Source organism: Triticum aestivum, chromosome 3A (assembly GCF_018294505.1).
Source record: "Triticum aestivum cultivar Chinese Spring chromosome 3A, IWGSC CS RefSeq v2.1, whole genome shotgun sequence".
Classification (NCBI taxonomy): domain Eukaryota; kingdom Viridiplantae; phylum Streptophyta; class Magnoliopsida; order Poales; family Poaceae; genus Triticum; species Triticum aestivum.
The window spans coordinates 370,548,965-370,567,728 of NC_057800.1; the positions used below are offsets into that span (position 1 = coordinate 370,548,965).

The window sequence follows — 18,764 nt, forward strand, 5'->3', positions numbered from 1 at the left end:
TTAGATACCTATCCCTGTTTTAGCAAATAAACAGAGGGTTTGGAAAAAATATAGATAGGGATAGGAGAAGAATTGGAGCACGGGGCAAGTTTTCTTGGACTCGCAAAAATATACTTGGTCCGAGAAAATTAGAAATGGCCAGATCGGAATTTATGAATTCAAACTCATTTGAATTTAGTCAAATGGTTTGAACTAGGACTAGGGTTTTGAAATGCCCAGAAATGTTGAGAATTTAGGTGGAGCTCGGGGAAGTGATGAAAGAAATAACAGGAAAAGTTTGGGGGCCAACCTTGAAGTGGAAAAAAGGCATGTGATTATTGCAAGTGTGTTTATGGGTGAATCCGAAAATGGAATATTTATTATAGCTCCCTAAAATAGTAGGAGACTTTTATGTGTTATAAAGAGAATTTCACCTTGTGAACTCCCTCGATTTAAATGGACCGAACATCCATACGGTTTTATTTGGTTGAGTTTTAAAACATGTTGCAAGATGACATGATGCAATGCACATGATGCAAAAGGGAAAGCAACAAGCAAAACAAAACACATGACGAAACCCGGAATCCATGGATGGCATCTGAATCTCCGGTCTTGGGGCATTACAACACTCCACCACTACGAGAGGATCTCGTCCCGAGATCTAGAATGGCACCGGAGGGAAAAACGGAAGGAAAGGAGAAGAGGTAAAGCTAAGTTGCTTCTTTGACAAATGAGTGAAACCAAAGAACCTTGAAAAGGTTAAGCCATTTCGAGAAAAGAATACAACGGAGATGAACGAAGTTGAAAGCACTCCGTTAAGAAAGAGGAAAAGAAAGAACCAATTTTGGTAGCACTTCGGTTGAAAAAGAGAATGAAAGACTTGATAAAATGAAAGAGCTTGAGCAAAAGGACACAACACTCCGGTTAAATAAGATAAGCATGAAAAGAACATGATATTTGACGAAACGAGATGATGGGTTGAAAAGAGCAACAACACAATGCCTCTGGATGAAAGAATCAAAGGTAGATCATCGGAACAAAAGAGCGGAGAAGAAAATGACAACTTATACCACAATTTAAGTTGGAAAGCATCCTTGCAAGAAGGTTAGAGCGGAGTTGTTGGAAAACCAACAACGAAAGGATATGATCCTCGTAGGCTTATGGAGACATCTCAAAACTTGAGGTGAAATTTTGCCACTAACGAGAACAATTGCTTGCCCAAGATTAACGAAGAGATGAAAACTTCTTCCACCAAGAGGATAAAGAGCAAGCTTGGGTCATGCATAATCACCACAAATAGCAACATTCCCAATGGAAGGCTTTAGGTGAAATATAACCCCAAGATAACTCCAAAGAAGAGATTGATGGGTTGCAAAGGATCTCTTGAACGAAGAGAAAAAAGATGGGTTTAAATATCTCATTCTTAACAACTTGTGAATCATGAAACACGAAGTGAAATTGTCAAGAATGACATAAGACCAACTCAAAAGATAAGGTAGGAAGAATTGCACTTCGAAATGCAAGATGAAGAATGCTTGAACTCTTCAAAATAAGACATGTGCTGAACACCATGTTTATATTTGAGTATAAATTGGCGGATCATAACTTCAAGAGAGATCTTGAAGAACAATTGAGGAATGAGAAGAATCCTAGACGAACCACCATGTAGAGCCTCCATGGAGAACTCTGGTAATAAAAGGATGATAAAAGGAAGAGAAGTTGAAAACACAAGGTGGAGCCTTGAAATGATTTAGATGGAGCTTCGTGATGATGTAACCGAGAAAACTTGGAACTCTGGAAAAGAAAGATGAGCAATTGAAACCAAGAATTTTAATGAACCTCCGAAATAAGGAATTGAATTTACTTGATGAAACAAGAATAAGAATTACATTATGCTTATCCTTCACCAATTTAAATTGATGACAAGCAAAGGATTTGGCATACTACTTATTCTCGTAGAAAGGATTAAGACATATATTGCATAAATTTGAGAAGGTCTTCGACGAACCATCGGTAGGATGAAAGAACGAATGAATCGATACAATAACAAAGGAAGAGAAATCTTGAATGAGCCACCGGTAAGAATTGAAAATGAACGAAGAGAAGATAAAGAAACACCGGGAAGAATTATAAAATTAACAAAGATGCTTCAGAGAATTTAGATCCATGAGAATGAAGAGATTACGAGCTGATTAGAGAGTCCTTGATTTTAACACCGGTATGATTTAGAGTAAGAGAGTTGAAAGCTGAGAATGAATAATTCTGAATTGATAGACTCCGGATAATCAAACTGAGAAGACTCTTGAATTGCTCCGGATAGGTGAAAAGAATTCTGATAATCGAAAACAATAAAGAGAGGATGGCCTCAAACTAGAACCACGAATCTCTGAGAGAACGGATAAGATATGGAGGTAAGGCTCTACTTCGGTCTTCAAATGATGAGAAAGACGATGAGAAACACCACCGTGAATTGTTGAGACACTCCGGAATAAAGAAGAATAGAAGAGTTGAACCAATGATGAAAAGAATTTGGAAGATCTTGGAGAAAGACATCTGACTGATGATAAATCATTCTTACGTCAAACTTCGAAAAGAAATTTGAGGATAGCTCCGGGAAAATAAGAAGAGTCAGGTAAGATCCTGGGAAAAAAACCTGTGGGTTAGGTCCCACTCAAAAGAAAACACCGTTGAATGATTTGAAAGAGAGGTTGCACCGGTTGAATTAAATGACTTGAATGAGATAACAACCTCGAAGGATCTTGAACGAATGCAGAGTGGAAAACACGAATCTTCGAGATATCTTGAGCACTCCGGAACAAATGAATAGCGAGAAGTGAAATATTATGAGGTGCACCGGTATGAAAAAAAACATTTGAAACGAGGAAAAAGGATATGATCAACACGAAAGCTTGAGTTGAATCCACCGGAGAAGAAAATGAGTGAAGAGTGACGAACTTGAAGCTTCGTTAAAATCTTCGTGAGAACCACCAGCATAGGATAAAATAGAATGAAGACAAACAGACTGAAGAAATTGGACCGAGGAAAGTGAGAATGTCTTCAGTCAAAGTCTTCAAACAGATATGAACAAGCACACAACACAATAATGAGGAAATGAAAGGGTTGATGAAATAGAACCAGTTAGCTCGGTGAAGACAGTGATTTGGTAGACCAGTTCCAACTGTTGTGACAGTCGTACGTCTAGTTGGAGCGGCTAGGTATTCAAACCTGAGGACACACAGTCCTCACCGTATTCTCCTTGAACTAAGGTCATACAGACCTCGTCCAATCACTCGTGGTAAGTCTTCAGGTGACTTCCAAACCTTCACAGACTCGGTCACTCGGCGATCCACAATTTCCTCTTGGATGCTCTAGACAATGAAGCCTAACCGTCTGGAGGATGCACAATCCTCAAAGGTAACAAGCGTCGGTTCCCCACAGGAACAATCTCTTTAGTGATGCTCAATCACTTTGGGTTTGTAGGTGTTTGGTTTGGGGTTTGGGGTTTTTCCTCACTTGTTGATTTTCGCTCAAAGTCCTCGGAGGATGGGATGCTCTCAATGACAAGTGTCAGTTTCTCGCGGAGCAGCCAACCGACTAGTGGTTGTAGGGGGCGGCTATTTATAGCCTAGGGAGCAGCCGGACATGATAAGACATAAATGCCCTTCAATGATATGACCGTTAGGTGAGTAGATATTTTGGGACAGCTAGCGCATATCACAGCAACGGTCGGAAATTTTAGGTTCAAAATCCTCAGGGCTATCATGTTCCTCGCTCGTAGGCAATCTACACTAGTGAAGTCCTAACTCCTCAGTCAGGACAAATTCCTTAGAGACCAGAAGAACTATGTCTCTGTCTCTGAAGAAATTGACTAAAATGTATGAGATTTCTAGTGACTTCACTCGAAGGGATTGGTAGGTGTAGGATTTTGAGTTGAGCATCACCTGGAAACCTTTCCTTAGTTTTACCTCGAACCCCTTTAACAGTACGGTGTTTCCTATGACTCAAGAAAGAGAAAATGAAACTACGAAAACAAAAGTCATCACGCTTCATGTTCCTCGCATGAATATCAAGTCTTCACGGTCACACCAATCTCTTCACTTTCAAAGTCTTCAGAAATCCAAGGTCCTCAGTTGAAGACATTCATTTTTAAGGGTCGACTTTCTCTGTAAATATCAAACTCCTCATAGACTTATAGTCCTATGTACACTCACAAATGCATTATTCCCTTAACCTATAAGTCTTCAATACACCAAAATCACTAAGGGGCACTAGATGCACTTACAGTCGTCCGAAAGGGGTGTCATCATCCGGTTGAGTGAACTTGTTCCTTGGGTCCGTCATCTATAGAGTTGAAAATGGAGAAGAGTGAGAAATGAGTAGAGAAGAGTATCATGTGGCTTGTCCTGGTGGTTGCGTCCTACAGTCAACGCGTGCTCTGATACCATCTTGTAGCGACCCGACCTCAGACGGTCAAGTCGCTATGCTTAAGTGTCATCCCTGGATCGGTATTGCTGACACACACAGTACTCAAGGATTTATAACAGAGTTTAATCACACACTTATTACATCGAATGTCTCAAAAAAGAACTTATTACATTTATATGGGTGAAGGCTATCTAAATAAGATAACAGCGGAAGCTTCGAAGGTAGAAGAGTCCATCCAACTCCACGACAAAACTGAGTGCATGACAACGACCTAGCGCACCTTACTATTCGTCTGAAAATTCTGCAACATAATACATTGCAGCCTGTGTAGGTCAGCACATGGAATATGCTGGCAAGATAACACTACAAAGCAATGGGCAGAATAACAGCTATCACTACATGCATATATGGCTGGTGGAGGCTCTATGGTTATCATTTGCATAAAGCTAAATTTTTCCTACAATAAAGGAATTTTAAGACATTAAAACTGAGCACTTTTCCAGCCCTCTCAGGTCATTAGCGTTTCTAGCCGTCGGATCGTCAATTCTAAGCATTTTTGGCCGTTGGATTAGCAGTGAATTGTGTCTAAGCTCGTTTCGTTCGCTAATATCCACCGCTCACCGTGCTGGGCCGCTGCTCCATGAGCATTTTTGGACGCTCGGTGTTAAATTGGGCCCGATGGGCTGTCCCCCCACCAGATGCAGGGTTGCACGAATCCTGCCCGGCAATGCCGGCGACCACAACCTCGAGCAGACTAGTCGCCCCCCTCACGCCTCCTCACCGCCGGCCTCCGCCCCTATCCTCTCCCCCTAAGCAATCGGCCTTGTCTCCCACCCTCTCCTTCTCACGGTCTCACCTCATCAGAAGAGAAGAGAAGAGAACAGGGAGATCGACTAGGTCAGGCTTCGGCCAGATCCTCCACGGCTGCATCCACCTCGCTTGGCTTCCATGGAGGTCAGAACAACACGCCGGGACAGGACCTAACCTCGGCCACGTGAGGAGACGGCTGCCTTCTCCACGCCATCGACGCCATTGAGCTCCTCCTAGGCTAGCATCCATTCTTCTCTGATCCAGTAGGTTGCCCCTCCATCTTCAACCTCTCTTCAGATTTTTTTTCTCCCCACCACACAATCCCTTCTCTACCGGTGGTTCGTCACCTCAAGATTTACTGATGAATCCAGTCAGATTTGTTTGTTGCGTACTTAATCACCACCCTATAGATGAATTATTATTTGTTTCTGCCGCAAATGTTGTTCATGTTGTTGTCCATATATTTAGTTGGTGTCAAAGCAGTGATTTGAGCATCATGAAAATATAGGGATAAAGCTTGTTTTAGGAATGTGTTTCGTTACGACCCGAGTAGTGTGATTGCACAGGCTGCTCAATGGCTTAAAATTTGGTCTGGTATACAGAAACGAGGACATGGAGCCATTCAAGCGAGAGGAGAAAGGTGGCTTCTGTAGATTGCGGCTCAGATTTTCAACACAAGAAGAGGCTGGGCACTTGGTGCTTAGAATAGCAGGGCGAGATGGAGTTTTGTGGAGCACTAAGGTAGATACAGTTGCGGTACTGTATTTTGATTAGTATTTCTGGTTCATTAGTTTTGGTATTGGGATTGGTTGCTTTCCTGTGTTGCTATCTACCCATATTCGTGTAATAAGTAGTTAGCTGTAGAGTTCTTGTTGTCTGCTAATTTAAAATCATGGTGATCCTTGTGACCATGAAACTTGCTTTGTATTATCAATTTCATTATTGCAAATGAAATTGGGAGTGGAGAGCTCCTAAAGTTGAAAAAAATGTTGTTCATGTTGTGCTATGCTCTGCACCAATTGCTGATTTGTGTGCCAGGCCACCACCACGGTTGCACCCGTGTCTCCGCTCCATTCAATCATATCGTGCACCACCCGTGCACCCGTGCCAGGCCACAACCTGTCAAATTACTTTTACAGATTTTACAGTAAAACCTTGCTGAAAGCTTCTTGTAAATTTCTTACACTCCTCATTAAATTCGACACTATTACTTATGAAAAAGGCTAGACTAGATCCCCTATACTCGTGGGACATCAATAATGCTATAAATTTTTATCAGTCTACACACGAATCTACGACAAAAGGCATGACATATCCTCATGCAAATATGTATGTAATGGATCTATATCACACATGTAACATATCAAGGACAAACATAATATCACAAATGCATGATCCATCACATACAAAATGTACGGATCTATCACAGATAAACTACATATATGTATTACATGCAAAATATAGCAAGTATTTACCCATATAGCAAAATGAATGTCGCAGTTGAAAAATAACAAGGCCATTGTGTGTGTGGGGAGGGGGGGGGGAGGGACAACCTGCTGGTTGGGGGTCAGATAGGGTGTTAGTGTGTCGGCTTGGAGGGACACAGCTGGCGTCGGTATGGAGGTCGTGCGCCGGCTCGGCCTTGGAGAACGGAGACGACCCACTATCCGGGGAGAGGTGTTAGCCACCGATGGCGTCGTGGATGCACACCGGTAGCTAGGAAGAGGGGTTGCACGCCCTCGTCGCCCCATCGAGGATGGGCGGGCGCTGCCGTCGGTTGGAAGAAGTGGTGAAGGAGCCGTCACAGAGTGGATTAGGGTGGGAGGCGTGCACATGGAGTATACTTTCGGGAAAATTTTCCCCAAAGTTCTGGTCACGAGGGGTGATATAGAAAATGGATAAGTGACGTGGACAGAAAAAGCAACGCCACCTAAAATTATGATAGATATCAGCGGCGTTGCCCCCGAAAGGGCAAGGCACTGACACTTTTTTGTGTTAGATGTTTTGAATTAAAAACATGTCAATGAAGTCAAAAGTTCATGAAACCTTTAATGTTGCGTTGCTATATCCTTTATAGGCTTTGGTTAAAGTATGATAGTGTTATACATAGTTTATGATGCACGTTGCTTAGAAAACCGATCCATGTCCAGTTCAATTAAAGAAAATTGATACATGCAGACTCATAGTTTTTCCTTGTCGTCTTAGAGTTTCATTTTTTCTACATTGTAGATACAACATTGGAGGTTATTGATAACATTTTGGCATTGTAATTAAGGTATGGTTATGATTAATTAGGGGGTTACTAAAAAATTCGTACAAACTAACTAAGTCAAAAATTATTAACTTATCATGCTGTATTGCTATGATCTTTATAGGCTTTGGTTATATTTTGAGAGAGTTACACAGAGTTTGTGATGTACATTGTCTAGAAAATAGATGTATATTATGACCAAATAATTAATTAAAAAAATATTGATTGCAATTATTTTTTTAAAATTATTTGATTGGTATGTTGTTTATTTTTTGTAGTTTGCTGTTATTTTTTTTGCAAATTCTATATGTTATGGGTAAGCATTAAATTAATTTGTAAAATTGTATAATTTAGTGGTGTGATGTAAAATCCGGACGCCGCTATGTCGGTGCTGGAGCTGCGGAAAGACGTCACACCGCTAGTATCTATAAGGCACCATACCGCCGCACGACCCTCTCGCCTTCCACATTCTTACTGTTGCGTGGGCCTTAGAAAACCACTCCCCATGTAATCAAATAGTCTCCCTAAAAATGTAATCAAATAGACAAAACCCCATCTTTCTCCTCTATCTCTCTCACCGTCCTTAACTCTCTCTCAAGAAACCCCCAAATCCGATCGATAGATGTGGAATTCAGGTAGAGCGTCGCCAGAGAAATATACAAAACAAGGTGGGGGCAAGACTTTTCTTGTATCCCTTGCTAATTTTTTTAGGGGAATGTATCCCTTGTTAATAGTTGACAAACATACATGAACGACAAATGAATTGCAGAGAACAATGCCTAAAATTGGCCCCCATATTCCTAACTGGTTCTTCTATAAAAGCGATTTAAACATAGATGTGATGTCAGATTTTTAGGGCTGAAAATTTGACGTTCAATAGTACGTCTAATTCAGATCAAACGCATGGCAATTAATCGTTGTAGTATGCTAAGCGGTAATTTTTATTTTAGAACATGATAAATTCTTGTATATCTGTTTTCGCATGGCAAATTTGGTCGTCAAATTTGTATAGCGCTAAAAAATTCTGATGCCAGATTTTAACATTTTCGTGAGAAAAAAAGATTCCTAACGGGCCTGTCTCTGTTTTCTCGCTAACGGATCACAAACAGAAAGTCCACCCGACCCGTCGCCTTCCTTCGTCCGTCGGCCTACACCGTCTCCTCCCTTTCCCGCAGAGTCGAAACTAGGGAGAGATCGACGGAGACCGACCGCGACGAGGATCCCTTTCCGGAGGAGGGCGGGTGGGCGTGACTGCCGGTGATCGACGGCAGAGGCGATGGCATCAACGTCACGGATCTTCGAGTACTTCGTGGTATGCGGGCTGGGGCCGGAGATCCGGGCGCTTGATGGCCTCAAGGGCTTCCATGGCGCCGAAGAAATGTACATGCCTGCCTTCATCGACCAGTTCCCGCACTCGGGCCACGCGCTCTACCCTCCCCCGCCCCCGCAGCTCCCCACCGTGAGTTGCAGATCCCGCCCCTTTCCTCCAGCTGCCTCAGTTCTTCCTCTCGCGATCTGCTTCGGCCCCCATCATTCGAATTTTCGGTGAAATGGACAAATTGCTGTTGTTTAGCATTTGATTGGGCTGGCGTGTTGCTAAGTTCGAAATGGTTGATCTGTAGACGTGAATTCGTGATGCTCTAGTGCACTGAGGTTAGAATTGTACGGAGTATATGCCAGTTGCGTACTCAACCGTGCATCGGTCGAGACAGAAATTTAAGAATGGCTGGGAAAATTATTGGCCGCCACACTGCGCCGTGGATTGTTGGCCTGCGAGGTGATAACATTGTCCGCACACTTGCTGGCCTGCTGGGGATAGTTCTTTTGCACGGCCACTTGCTAGCCTGCTGCACCATGCCACTGCTTGCTCACCATACTACTGGGGTCGTGCCACCTCAAGATTATGCGGTCACCTAGTTATTCTGTCGATTAGGTTGACCCGATTCGGTTGGGTTTCAAGTTTGATTGGTTTTTATAAGGGTGAGTCTGTAGGCACTCAGGCCAATGTGCACACTAGATTACTAGAGGCTTAACCGCTCTGCCCAACAGAGTTTCTTCTTTGAACAGTTACCTTCATCTCTCCTTGTTGAAAGTTACAATCGAAAGTTCAAGATCCTGCTATCTTGGGAAAAATGCTGGCATTCTAGGACAAGTGCCCCAACTTGCTCCAGTGGCCTCTCTGCCTGCACGCAGATGATTTGATGCTATATGAACTGGTGTAAGCAGGGAATTTGGCTTCAGTACATCTGTGTGGTTGGAGATAATTGAACATGGAAGGTTACTGTTACAATGTGATCGTGTGATGTATGTAGGGGCATGCTATTTTAACATGTTCAATCACATCCCTGCCCGTGACCTTTTTGTACCAGCACATATAATTTACAACCAAAATTTGTTAGCAGTATCAAAGTCTGTAAGCCATGTATTATTGCGGAAAAACATGTTAATGACACATGGGACGGAAAGCAAGGGGTAGGGCGTGCCATGCATTTATTTTAACTATCGATTTTGTTTAGCAATGTTGGATAATTCCATGTCATTTGCCCAGGGGCTGAACCTTGAACACCAATAAAATAATGGAGATCTTTGCCAGATAACTGAAAAGAAAAGATAGTAATGTGAACAAAAGAATGTGATTGATTTCATGTTATAATAATTTTAAACCGCCGAATGACAATCATGATATCATCATGTCTATTTTATCCCTAATCTTGTTTTATTGTAATCTGAACCTTTCTATCATTGTCCGTTGATAACTGCAGTGTGTTTTGCCAGCGGGTGTAAGAATATACTCTTCTGGGTTGGACGCCAATGACGTCTCCACCTATCCAAGGAGCTATCCCATAGTTTTGACAGGTATGTCTTGTTGGTAGTTGACATTTCCCGAACTTTGTACATGTTTTTAACCCTTCGAGTTGAAATTATTATTGCTTATTATTTACATAGACACCTCTTAACATAGTCATCATTTTTTTGTAGAGGGAGATGGTTCAAAAATTTATGTCAGTTGTATTGCATTTCGGGATCCAATTTGTGAAGATATTATTGAAGCCTACCAAATTCCGGTGAATTCTTTTGCTGATAAATGCATCTGCTTTGTGTCCCATTCTCCTTGTTTCCAAGTCCTCCGTGATGCTCTAGAGGAAATATTTGTCCTTTGTTTTTCTCCTGCCGGTTGTAGGTAAACTTTCATTGTTCATGCGTGCGCTTTATAAACTATGGATTACGCCTTTTTCATGGCTTAATATTTGTCGGCCCTGATTTCAGCAAGCCTTTGTGGGATATAATATCCCATGTGGTGTCAAATGTTCCATTACCAACACCGGGAAAGGATCGTGTCTTGTTTGCCATTGATAATTGCCTTCTTTCCGCGGAAACTCCTCCAAAAGAATGGCTTCCTCACGCTGATGTATGGCTTCCTTTCCATTTTGTCTTATGTTCCTTGACCATATTTCCAGTACCATTTTAGATACTCCATTTTGTTCACATTCAACTTGTAATATCAAGCTGATTGTGGTTGCAGATATCCTTCCAGCCATTGGTGCAGTGTCTGGATGTTGATAAACTAATACAGCTCTTTACTGCCGTTCTGCTTGAAAGAAGGATATTGCTAAGATCTAACAAGTCTGTTGAGTTTCACAATGCAACTCTTGACCATGTTTTAACATTATACCATCCCAGTCTTAGCTTAGGTTTACAAGTGAATGGATTGTTAGTTTGTTACTTTGGAACAACACCTTAAGTGGAAGTGTTTGAAGTTTATCTTAAGTTTGCTGGACTTCTCTTTTGTTTTGTAATGCAGGTATACATTATTAACTCTAGTTTCAGAAGCCATATGCCATTTGATATACCCGATTAGGTGGCAGGTGGGTTTCATTCAACTGTGTTCCTTTTTATTCCCAAGTCTTTAGCAGGCTTCACAAATATGTGAAATAATTATTGCGCTTGAGGATTTCATTCATATCTGTTCCAGAAATTCTCATTATTTATGTTATGCTCATGTGGTGAATTATCCCCATTCAACGTATTTGTTGTGCTGCAGCATGTCTACATTCCAATAATATTCTCTAGTGGTGTTGACTACATTGATGCTCCGACTCCCTACATGATGGGACTTCATTCAGGTGTTGACACATCTACAGTGACAATGGATGGTGTAAGTTGCAACATTAAATGAAGTTTCCGTTGGCTGTTTTTCTGCCGTTGCCTGCCTATATTCTCTTGGTAATACGTACTAGTACTTATTTACTAGTGGAAATAGCCTTTTTAAAGGTTTGGTCCACCTGTTTTTTATTTTTGCTGGTAGGATCATTTTCCTTTCACAGCCGATGTGTGAATGCTTCTAGTTGCTTTGATTAATAAAGTCACAACAAATCTTTATATTTATAGTTTTGTAACCCTGAACTGAAGACGGATATTTGCAAGGGTTCTATGATATTTTGAGAGCGAAGAAGTTTGGTTCAACATATTTTGTTACTAGTCTGAAGCAGCACAAAGGTTGTGGAGGAGCAACTCCACCTTGCTGCTACAATGTGTACATCACAAGTGTTGAAGGAACAACTTCAACATGCTGCGCTAGATATCGCTCTAGAGACGAATGTAGGCTGATATGGCAGCAAGAGTTCAATCCAGAACTCCTAGAGCACAAGATCTACTCCAAGATCTTAGATAAGAACAACAAGTTCTATTATAGGTAGTGAGTACATGGTCTGGGTTCCAAAGTAGAGGTGAGGACCTCTATTTATAGGTCTTTGGGAAGCCTTCACATACTTCTACTTATAGCTGGAGCACTCTAGAAAACATTATTTAGGATTCACCTCTCTACTCACAGCTACTTATAACTAGAGAACTCTAGAGACAGCAGGTAGGGTGAAGAAAAGAAAAAAAAAGAAATACTGCACTAGAGTGAAAGTATCTAGAAGTAGCCAAACAGATCTGGCATCTGTTTTTCTTTCTCATCTATTGTTCCTCATCATTCTCCCCTGGTTGTTTGGAACTCGCCCTCGAGTTATCGTCATAGAGCACTTCTTCTAGATGGTAGAGAGTCAAGCCCACAACATTGTAAGTGTTGGATATGCCCATGTCGCTTGGAAGATTTATCACATAAGTACTATCATTTATCTTCCTCATGATAGAGAAGGGCTCATACCTTCGCTGCCTAAGCTTCCCCTTAACACCTAAAGGCAGCCTCTCTTTTCGGAGGTAGACCATCACCTTATCACCAACTTGGAATGATTTTGGCCTCCTTTCAAAATCAGCAAGTTGTTTATATTTCTGATTTTGTGCTTCCAGAACACCACGAATCTCGTCAAATAACTCAGTGTAACTATCAACAAGGGACAATGCTGATTTTGAGTTTCCCCTTGATGGTAGCTTCACCAGGTCCACCACGTGTGTTGGAACTTTAGTGTAGACAATGGATTCCCCTTGATGGTAGCTTCACCAGGTCCACCACGTGTGTTGGAACTTTAGTGTAGACAATGGAAAAAAGGCCCCTTCCTGTGGATCTATGCTTGGAGTTATTGTAGGAGAACTCTTTAAGAGATAGAGCCAAATCCCATTGTCCCTTTCTTTCTTCACAAATGCAACGGATCAGATTACCCAAAAACTTGTTCGCCACTTCCGTTTGTGGATGAGCAGTGCTAGAAAATTTCAATTCAGTGTTCAATTGCTTCCACAAAGTGAGCCAAAATGCAGCAAGAAACTTGCTATCACGGTCTGAGACAATGGACCTTGGAACTCCATGAAGTCTGACCACTTCTCGGAAGAATAGGTTTGCCACATGATGAGCATCCGTTGTCTTGCGGCATGGGATGAAATGAGCCATCTTAGAGAATCTATCCACGACCACAAAAACGTCATCACTCCCTCATCTTGTTCTTGGCAAACCCAAGACGAAGTCCATAGAGATGTCCTCCCATGGAGCAACAGGAACAGGCAAAGGCATGTATAACCCTGTGTTCTGGACTTGGCCTTTGCAGGTTTAACATATAGGGCATCGTTGGACAAACTTTCCAGCATCTCTCTTTAGTTGTGGCCAAAAGTAGCGAGCTTCCAGGTTAGCGATAGTCTTGTCCCGTCCAACATGGCCACTAAGATCACTTGAATGGAGTTCTCTAATTAGTTTGTCACGCAGAGAACTCCTTGGGATGCACAAACAATCATTTTTGAAGAGATAGACATCCTGCACCAAATAGTCATCACCTAATGGCTGTTCCCTGATGTGCTTTACCCAAACATGGCCAAAGTCTTCATCATTCTCATACAACTCCTTTATTTGATCCATGCCTGGAAGTTCAGCCTCAAAAGAAGTCAGGAGGCATGCAAGACGACTCAAAGCATCGACCACTCGGTTAGTTGTTCCAGATTTATGCACGATGAGATAGTTAAATCTCTCCAGATATGCTGCCCATCTTGCTAGCATGCGGTCAACATGCTTTTGATTTCTAAAATGCTTCAAGGATTGATGGTCACTATGAACAATGTACTCTTTAGGCAGCAAATAGACTTCCCAAGTTTTCAACGCTTTGAAAACGGCATACAATTCTTGCTGATAGATACTCCATTTCTGTCTAGCTTCACTTAACTTCTCACTAAAGAAAGCATTGTGCTTCCTTTCTTGAGATAGAACAACTCCAATGCCTACTCCACTTGCATCGCACTCCAACTCAAAAGTCTTGTTGAAATCAGGTAGCACCAAGACAGGAGCTTGTGATAGTTTTTGTTTAATCTCATTGAAACTAGCTTCAGCTGCTTCTGTGTTAGAGTACGTAATGGGCCTAATGGGCCTGGGCTGGCGGTATAGTCCGTTAGTCTTAGGGTTAATTAGAGATAAGGGTCGCTTGCTTGGGAGTCAAGTAAACCTCTCTATATAAGGGGAGGAGATGTATCAATCTAATCAAGCAAGAATTAAGAAGGAAATCCCTTCCCTCTTGCCCGGCCATGGGCAAAACGGCCCCGGCCGGCCCTCTCGCGCCCTCCTAGCAGCCACATAACAATTTGGTATCAGCTAGCTTCGGTTCGATCATGTCTTCACCGCCGCCCAACCTGTCTTTTCCGCTGCCGGGATCCTCCGTCGCGCCCGCCCCCGTCGTCCTCACCTCGGAGGAGGTGTCCGGGGCGCTGCGGGACCTAACCCAGGCGGTCCACGAGATCCGCATGTTCTTGGCCGTCTCCTACGAGCCGCACCCGGCTGCGCCGACCATCGCCGCCACCGCGCCGCCGTGGCAGCCGCTGCACCAGGCGGCCTCCGCCGCGCTCGCCGGGCCGCAGCCGCAGCCGCAGCAGCTGCCATCCACCGCCCCGCCCTGGTTGCAGTGGCAGCCGCCGCTCTTGGTGGCCTCCGCCGCGCCCGGCGCTCCGCCGCTGCCCCAGGGCGTCCCTGCCGCGCTCGCCGGGCCGCTGCAGCAGCCGTTGCAGCTGCCATCCACCGCCACCACCGCCCCGCCCTGGCTACAGTGGCAGCCGCCGCTCCTGGTGGCCTCTGCCGCGCCCGGCGCTCCGTTGCAGCAGCCACCACCGGTCAGCTCCGGCCCCGCATCGACCGCGTCGGCGGGAGTCCCGATCCACCAGATCAAGTTCCCGCCGTCACCATTACTGCTTCCCCAGGGCGTCCCCGTCCAGTAGATCAAGTTCCTGCCGTCGCCGTCACCGCTTCCGGCTTGGATAACTACCCGCCACGTGTCGGCGGCGGTGAGGCTATAGGCTGCTGCGCGCGGCCTCCTAGCGTGTCGGCGTGTGCGGGAGATGCGTGGTCTGTAGCTGACGCTCCTCTCAGCCGCGCTTCGCTGCGCAAAGGACCTCGATCTCGTCCGCTGCGTCGGGGATCTTGGGCATGTTGTTTCCCCCGCGGGCAGCGACCTCAAAGTCTGCGACATCGGTGGTTGGGGGGGGGGGCGCACCCCTCCTCGTCATTCTTCATCGCAAGCCCTCCACTCTTCTCTGTGCGATGCAGACCAACAGCCGTCCGACGGGGAGAAGGCAGGGTGTCACCGACAGGGGCGCACCGCGTAGCACCACTGCATTCCGCCGGCTGCCGCGAGGGCGCCTCTGCTGGTCACTCTTGCGACCACTTCCAAGTGGCCATACACATGCACTCCTTTTGTCCAGATGGTGTCCATGGGATCCAGGCGGCTGTACACGTGCATGTCCGACGTGCGGATGGTGTCCACTTTATGTTCAGGGGTCCAAAATAAAGCGTCCTAGTCCATTTCAGGTTGAGAGTAATAAAACAAGCCGAGATGTAAAAGGCTTGTTTTTAGGTGTTAGGTTTGTGTTGCGTCGAGTCATGGTTATAAGTTGGTTAGGTTGCAGCTCGAGGACAAGCTGCATGTCCAGGTGGGGTGTAGTGTTAGAGTACATAATGGGCCTAATGGGCCTGGGCTGGCGGTATAGTCCGTTAGTCTTAGGGTTAATTAGAGATAAGGGTCGCTTGCTTGGGAGTCAAGTAAACCTCTCTATATAAGGGGAGGAGATGTATCAATCTAATCAAGCAAGAATTAAGAAGGAAATCCCTTCCCTCTTGCCCGGCCATGGGCAAAAAGGCCCCCGGCCGGCCCTCTCGCGCCCTCCTTCTAGCAGCCACATAACATTCTGTCCATTGGAACTTTCCTTTCTTCAAACACTCGGTAATTGGTGCCATGACAGTGCTGAAATTCTTCACAAATCGCCTATAGAAAGTTGCAAGGCCATGAAAACTTCTTACCTCAGAAATGGTCTTCGTAGTTGGCCATTCTCGGATTGCTTCAACCTTAGAATCATCAACACGAATACCGTCACATGTTATGACGAATCCTAGGAAAAGAAGTTGTGTTTGCAGGAAAACACATTTCTTCAAGTTGACGTAGAGCTCATTTTCCCTTAGTACTTCTAGCACCTTTCGAATGTGATCAAAGTGTTCATCCTCATCCTTGCTATAGATCGAGATGTCATCGAAATAGACCACAACAAAGTGGGATAAGAAGGGTCAAAGGACTTGATTCATTAATCACATAAAGGTACTTGGTGCATTTGAGAGTCCAAATGGCATGACTAGCCATTCAAACAACCCTTCCTTTGTCTTGAAGGCGGTTTTCTATTCATCCCCGAGTCTGATACAGATTAGATGATATCCACTTCTTAAATCTAGCTTTCTGAACACTCTTGCTCCGCTAAGCTGATCCAACATATCATCCAGACGGGGAATCGGGAGTCTATACCTTACGGTGATCTTGTTAATGGCTCTACTGTCCGTACACATGCGCCAAGATATCTTTCTTTGGCGCGAGTAGGGCTGGTACAGCACATGGGCTAATACTTTCTCGAATGTGCCCCTTTTGTAGCAATTCCTCCACTTTCTCCTTCAATATATCATGCTCCTTTGGGCTCATTCGATAATGTGGAAGATTAGGAAGACTTGCTCCCGGAATTAAGTCAATTCTATGTTGAATTCCTTTCATCGGTGGCAGGCCTTGTGGCTCTCCAAGTATGTTCTGAAATTCTGCCAATAAACCACGTACCTTTGCTCGAATTTCAACAGTCAGGTGCTCTTCTCCTTTTACAACAAGTGCAGCACACAAATCTGCCTCCTTCAAGTCTTCCATAAACTCATGAGAGGAATGGGAGATAGTTAATATAGTTTTCCCCTCCTCCTTAGAGGTATTACCTTAAGTTTTGTTTGGTAAAATAATGATCTTTCTCTTGTTCCAAATAAAAGAGTAAGAATTTTCCTTGCCCTTGTGTGTAGTATCCACATCAAATTGCCAAGGTCTCCCAAGAAGAACATGGCTAGCGTCCATATCAACTACGTCACACAACACATTTGAGCGATAATGCTTGCCCAAAGAAAGTGGCAGGTTGCATTGTTTGGTGATCTTCATATTCACTCTTTCTTGATCCACCCAATAGTGTAGGGGTTTGATGATCATGAGTATCAAGCTTTAAATGGTTCACCAACTTCTGGGAGATAAGATTCTCGCAACTGCAACTATCAATCACTAATTTGCATACCTTGCCATTCACTGTACATTTGCTCTCAAATATTTTCTTTCTTTGTGTGTCGTCAGGTTGTGGTGTGGAACATAGGAGACGCTGAATCACACATACCACTTCTTCACCTTCTTCTTGACAAACCTCTTGTCCCTCTACATCTTCAGATTCGTATTCTTCCTCATTGCCTTCAGCCCTTCACCATCATGGATAGTTGTGTTAACAAATTTCCTTAGTGGGCAACCGCTGGATATGTGTCCCTCTTCACCACATTTATAGCATTTTGGGCCTTCATTGGACTTACCCTTGCCTCTAGTTTGCTTCTGGATGGGTCGTTTTGCCTTTAGTGGAGTGGTCTTTTCTTCCGCTCTATTAGGCTGACTCCTAGACGAGCCTTCGACATGAGGATATGGAGCCTTAGTTGCCTTTCTTGTCCTCATAAACCTCTCGGCTTTTAAGGCTAGAGCTTGTGCTTGATCAATGGACCAGATTTGTTGCATCATCAATCGATCTTGAATAGCATCGTTGGGACCATTGATGTACCTTGCAACTTGTTGATCTTCAGTTTCAGCAAGGTTGCACCTCACTTGTAGCCTTAGAAACTCCTCCGTGTAATCTGAAACATTCCTATTTCCTTGAGCACAATTTTGAAATTGGATAAATAGGATCTGGTCATAATCAGCGGGCAAAAATCCCCCTTTCAAGAGACTTTTCATTTGCTGCCAAGTTCTCACATGAGGTTCTCCTCTCAGCCTGCGCTCTTCTTGAACGCGATGCCACCATGCACGGGCTCCTCCTTTCAGCTTGTATGCGACCAAGGGAACTCTACGATCTTCCGGAACCTCCATGACCTCAAAGAAAGTCTCCACTTCATATAAGCAATCTAGGCACCCTTCAATATCAACATTTCCATTAAAAGTTGGGATCTCAGCTTTCACCTTGTATGTATCTCTTGCATATGTAGGCTTGGGTACTCTCCGATATGCGTAGAGATCTGGTTCTTCAAGGGCATCATCATACTCCTTACCTTCAGAAGCTTCAACATAAATTGGCCTTCTTGAAGCACGTTGAACAGCACGTTGTGGTGGTCTTGCTCCAAGATTACCTCTCCTTCTTTGATGAACATCTTCTTCTTTAGATGAATCTCCTTCATTGGTAGCAGGGGGACACCCTTTCTTATCATCTCAACCAGTTGCTCAAATCTCCGATTAAGATCTTCACGCAGCTCTTTGATTTGTTGTTCTGCAGTATCCATCCTCTTCTCCAATTGCTCCATTGCTTGCTGCAGCTTGCTCTAGAGACGAATGTAGGCCGATATGGCAGCAAGAGTTCA

The 18,764-nt window shown here is 43.9% G+C and overlaps 1 protein-coding gene across 1 annotated transcript in view; it reads left to right on the forward strand.

The window, feature by feature from the left end:
- The first annotated feature begins 8,586 nt into the window (after positions 1–8,586).
- The window catches only part of LOC123061316 (DENN domain and WD repeat-containing protein SCD1), a 30,510-nt gene continuing 20,332 nt past the window's right edge, over positions 8,587–18,764 (forward strand). The window contains exons 1-7 of the mRNA XM_044484374.1: positions 8,587–8,924; positions 10,228–10,321; positions 10,445–10,646; positions 10,733–10,874; positions 10,989–11,089; positions 11,268–11,331; positions 11,508–11,621. Of these exons, the coding sequence (XP_044340309.1) occupies positions 8,742–8,924; positions 10,228–10,321; positions 10,445–10,646; positions 10,733–10,874; positions 10,989–11,089; positions 11,268–11,331; positions 11,508–11,621 (900 nt within the window). The 5' untranslated portion in view covers positions 8,587–8,741. The remainder of the gene's footprint in view (positions 8,925–10,227; positions 10,322–10,444; positions 10,647–10,732; positions 10,875–10,988; positions 11,090–11,267; positions 11,332–11,507; positions 11,622–18,764) is intronic.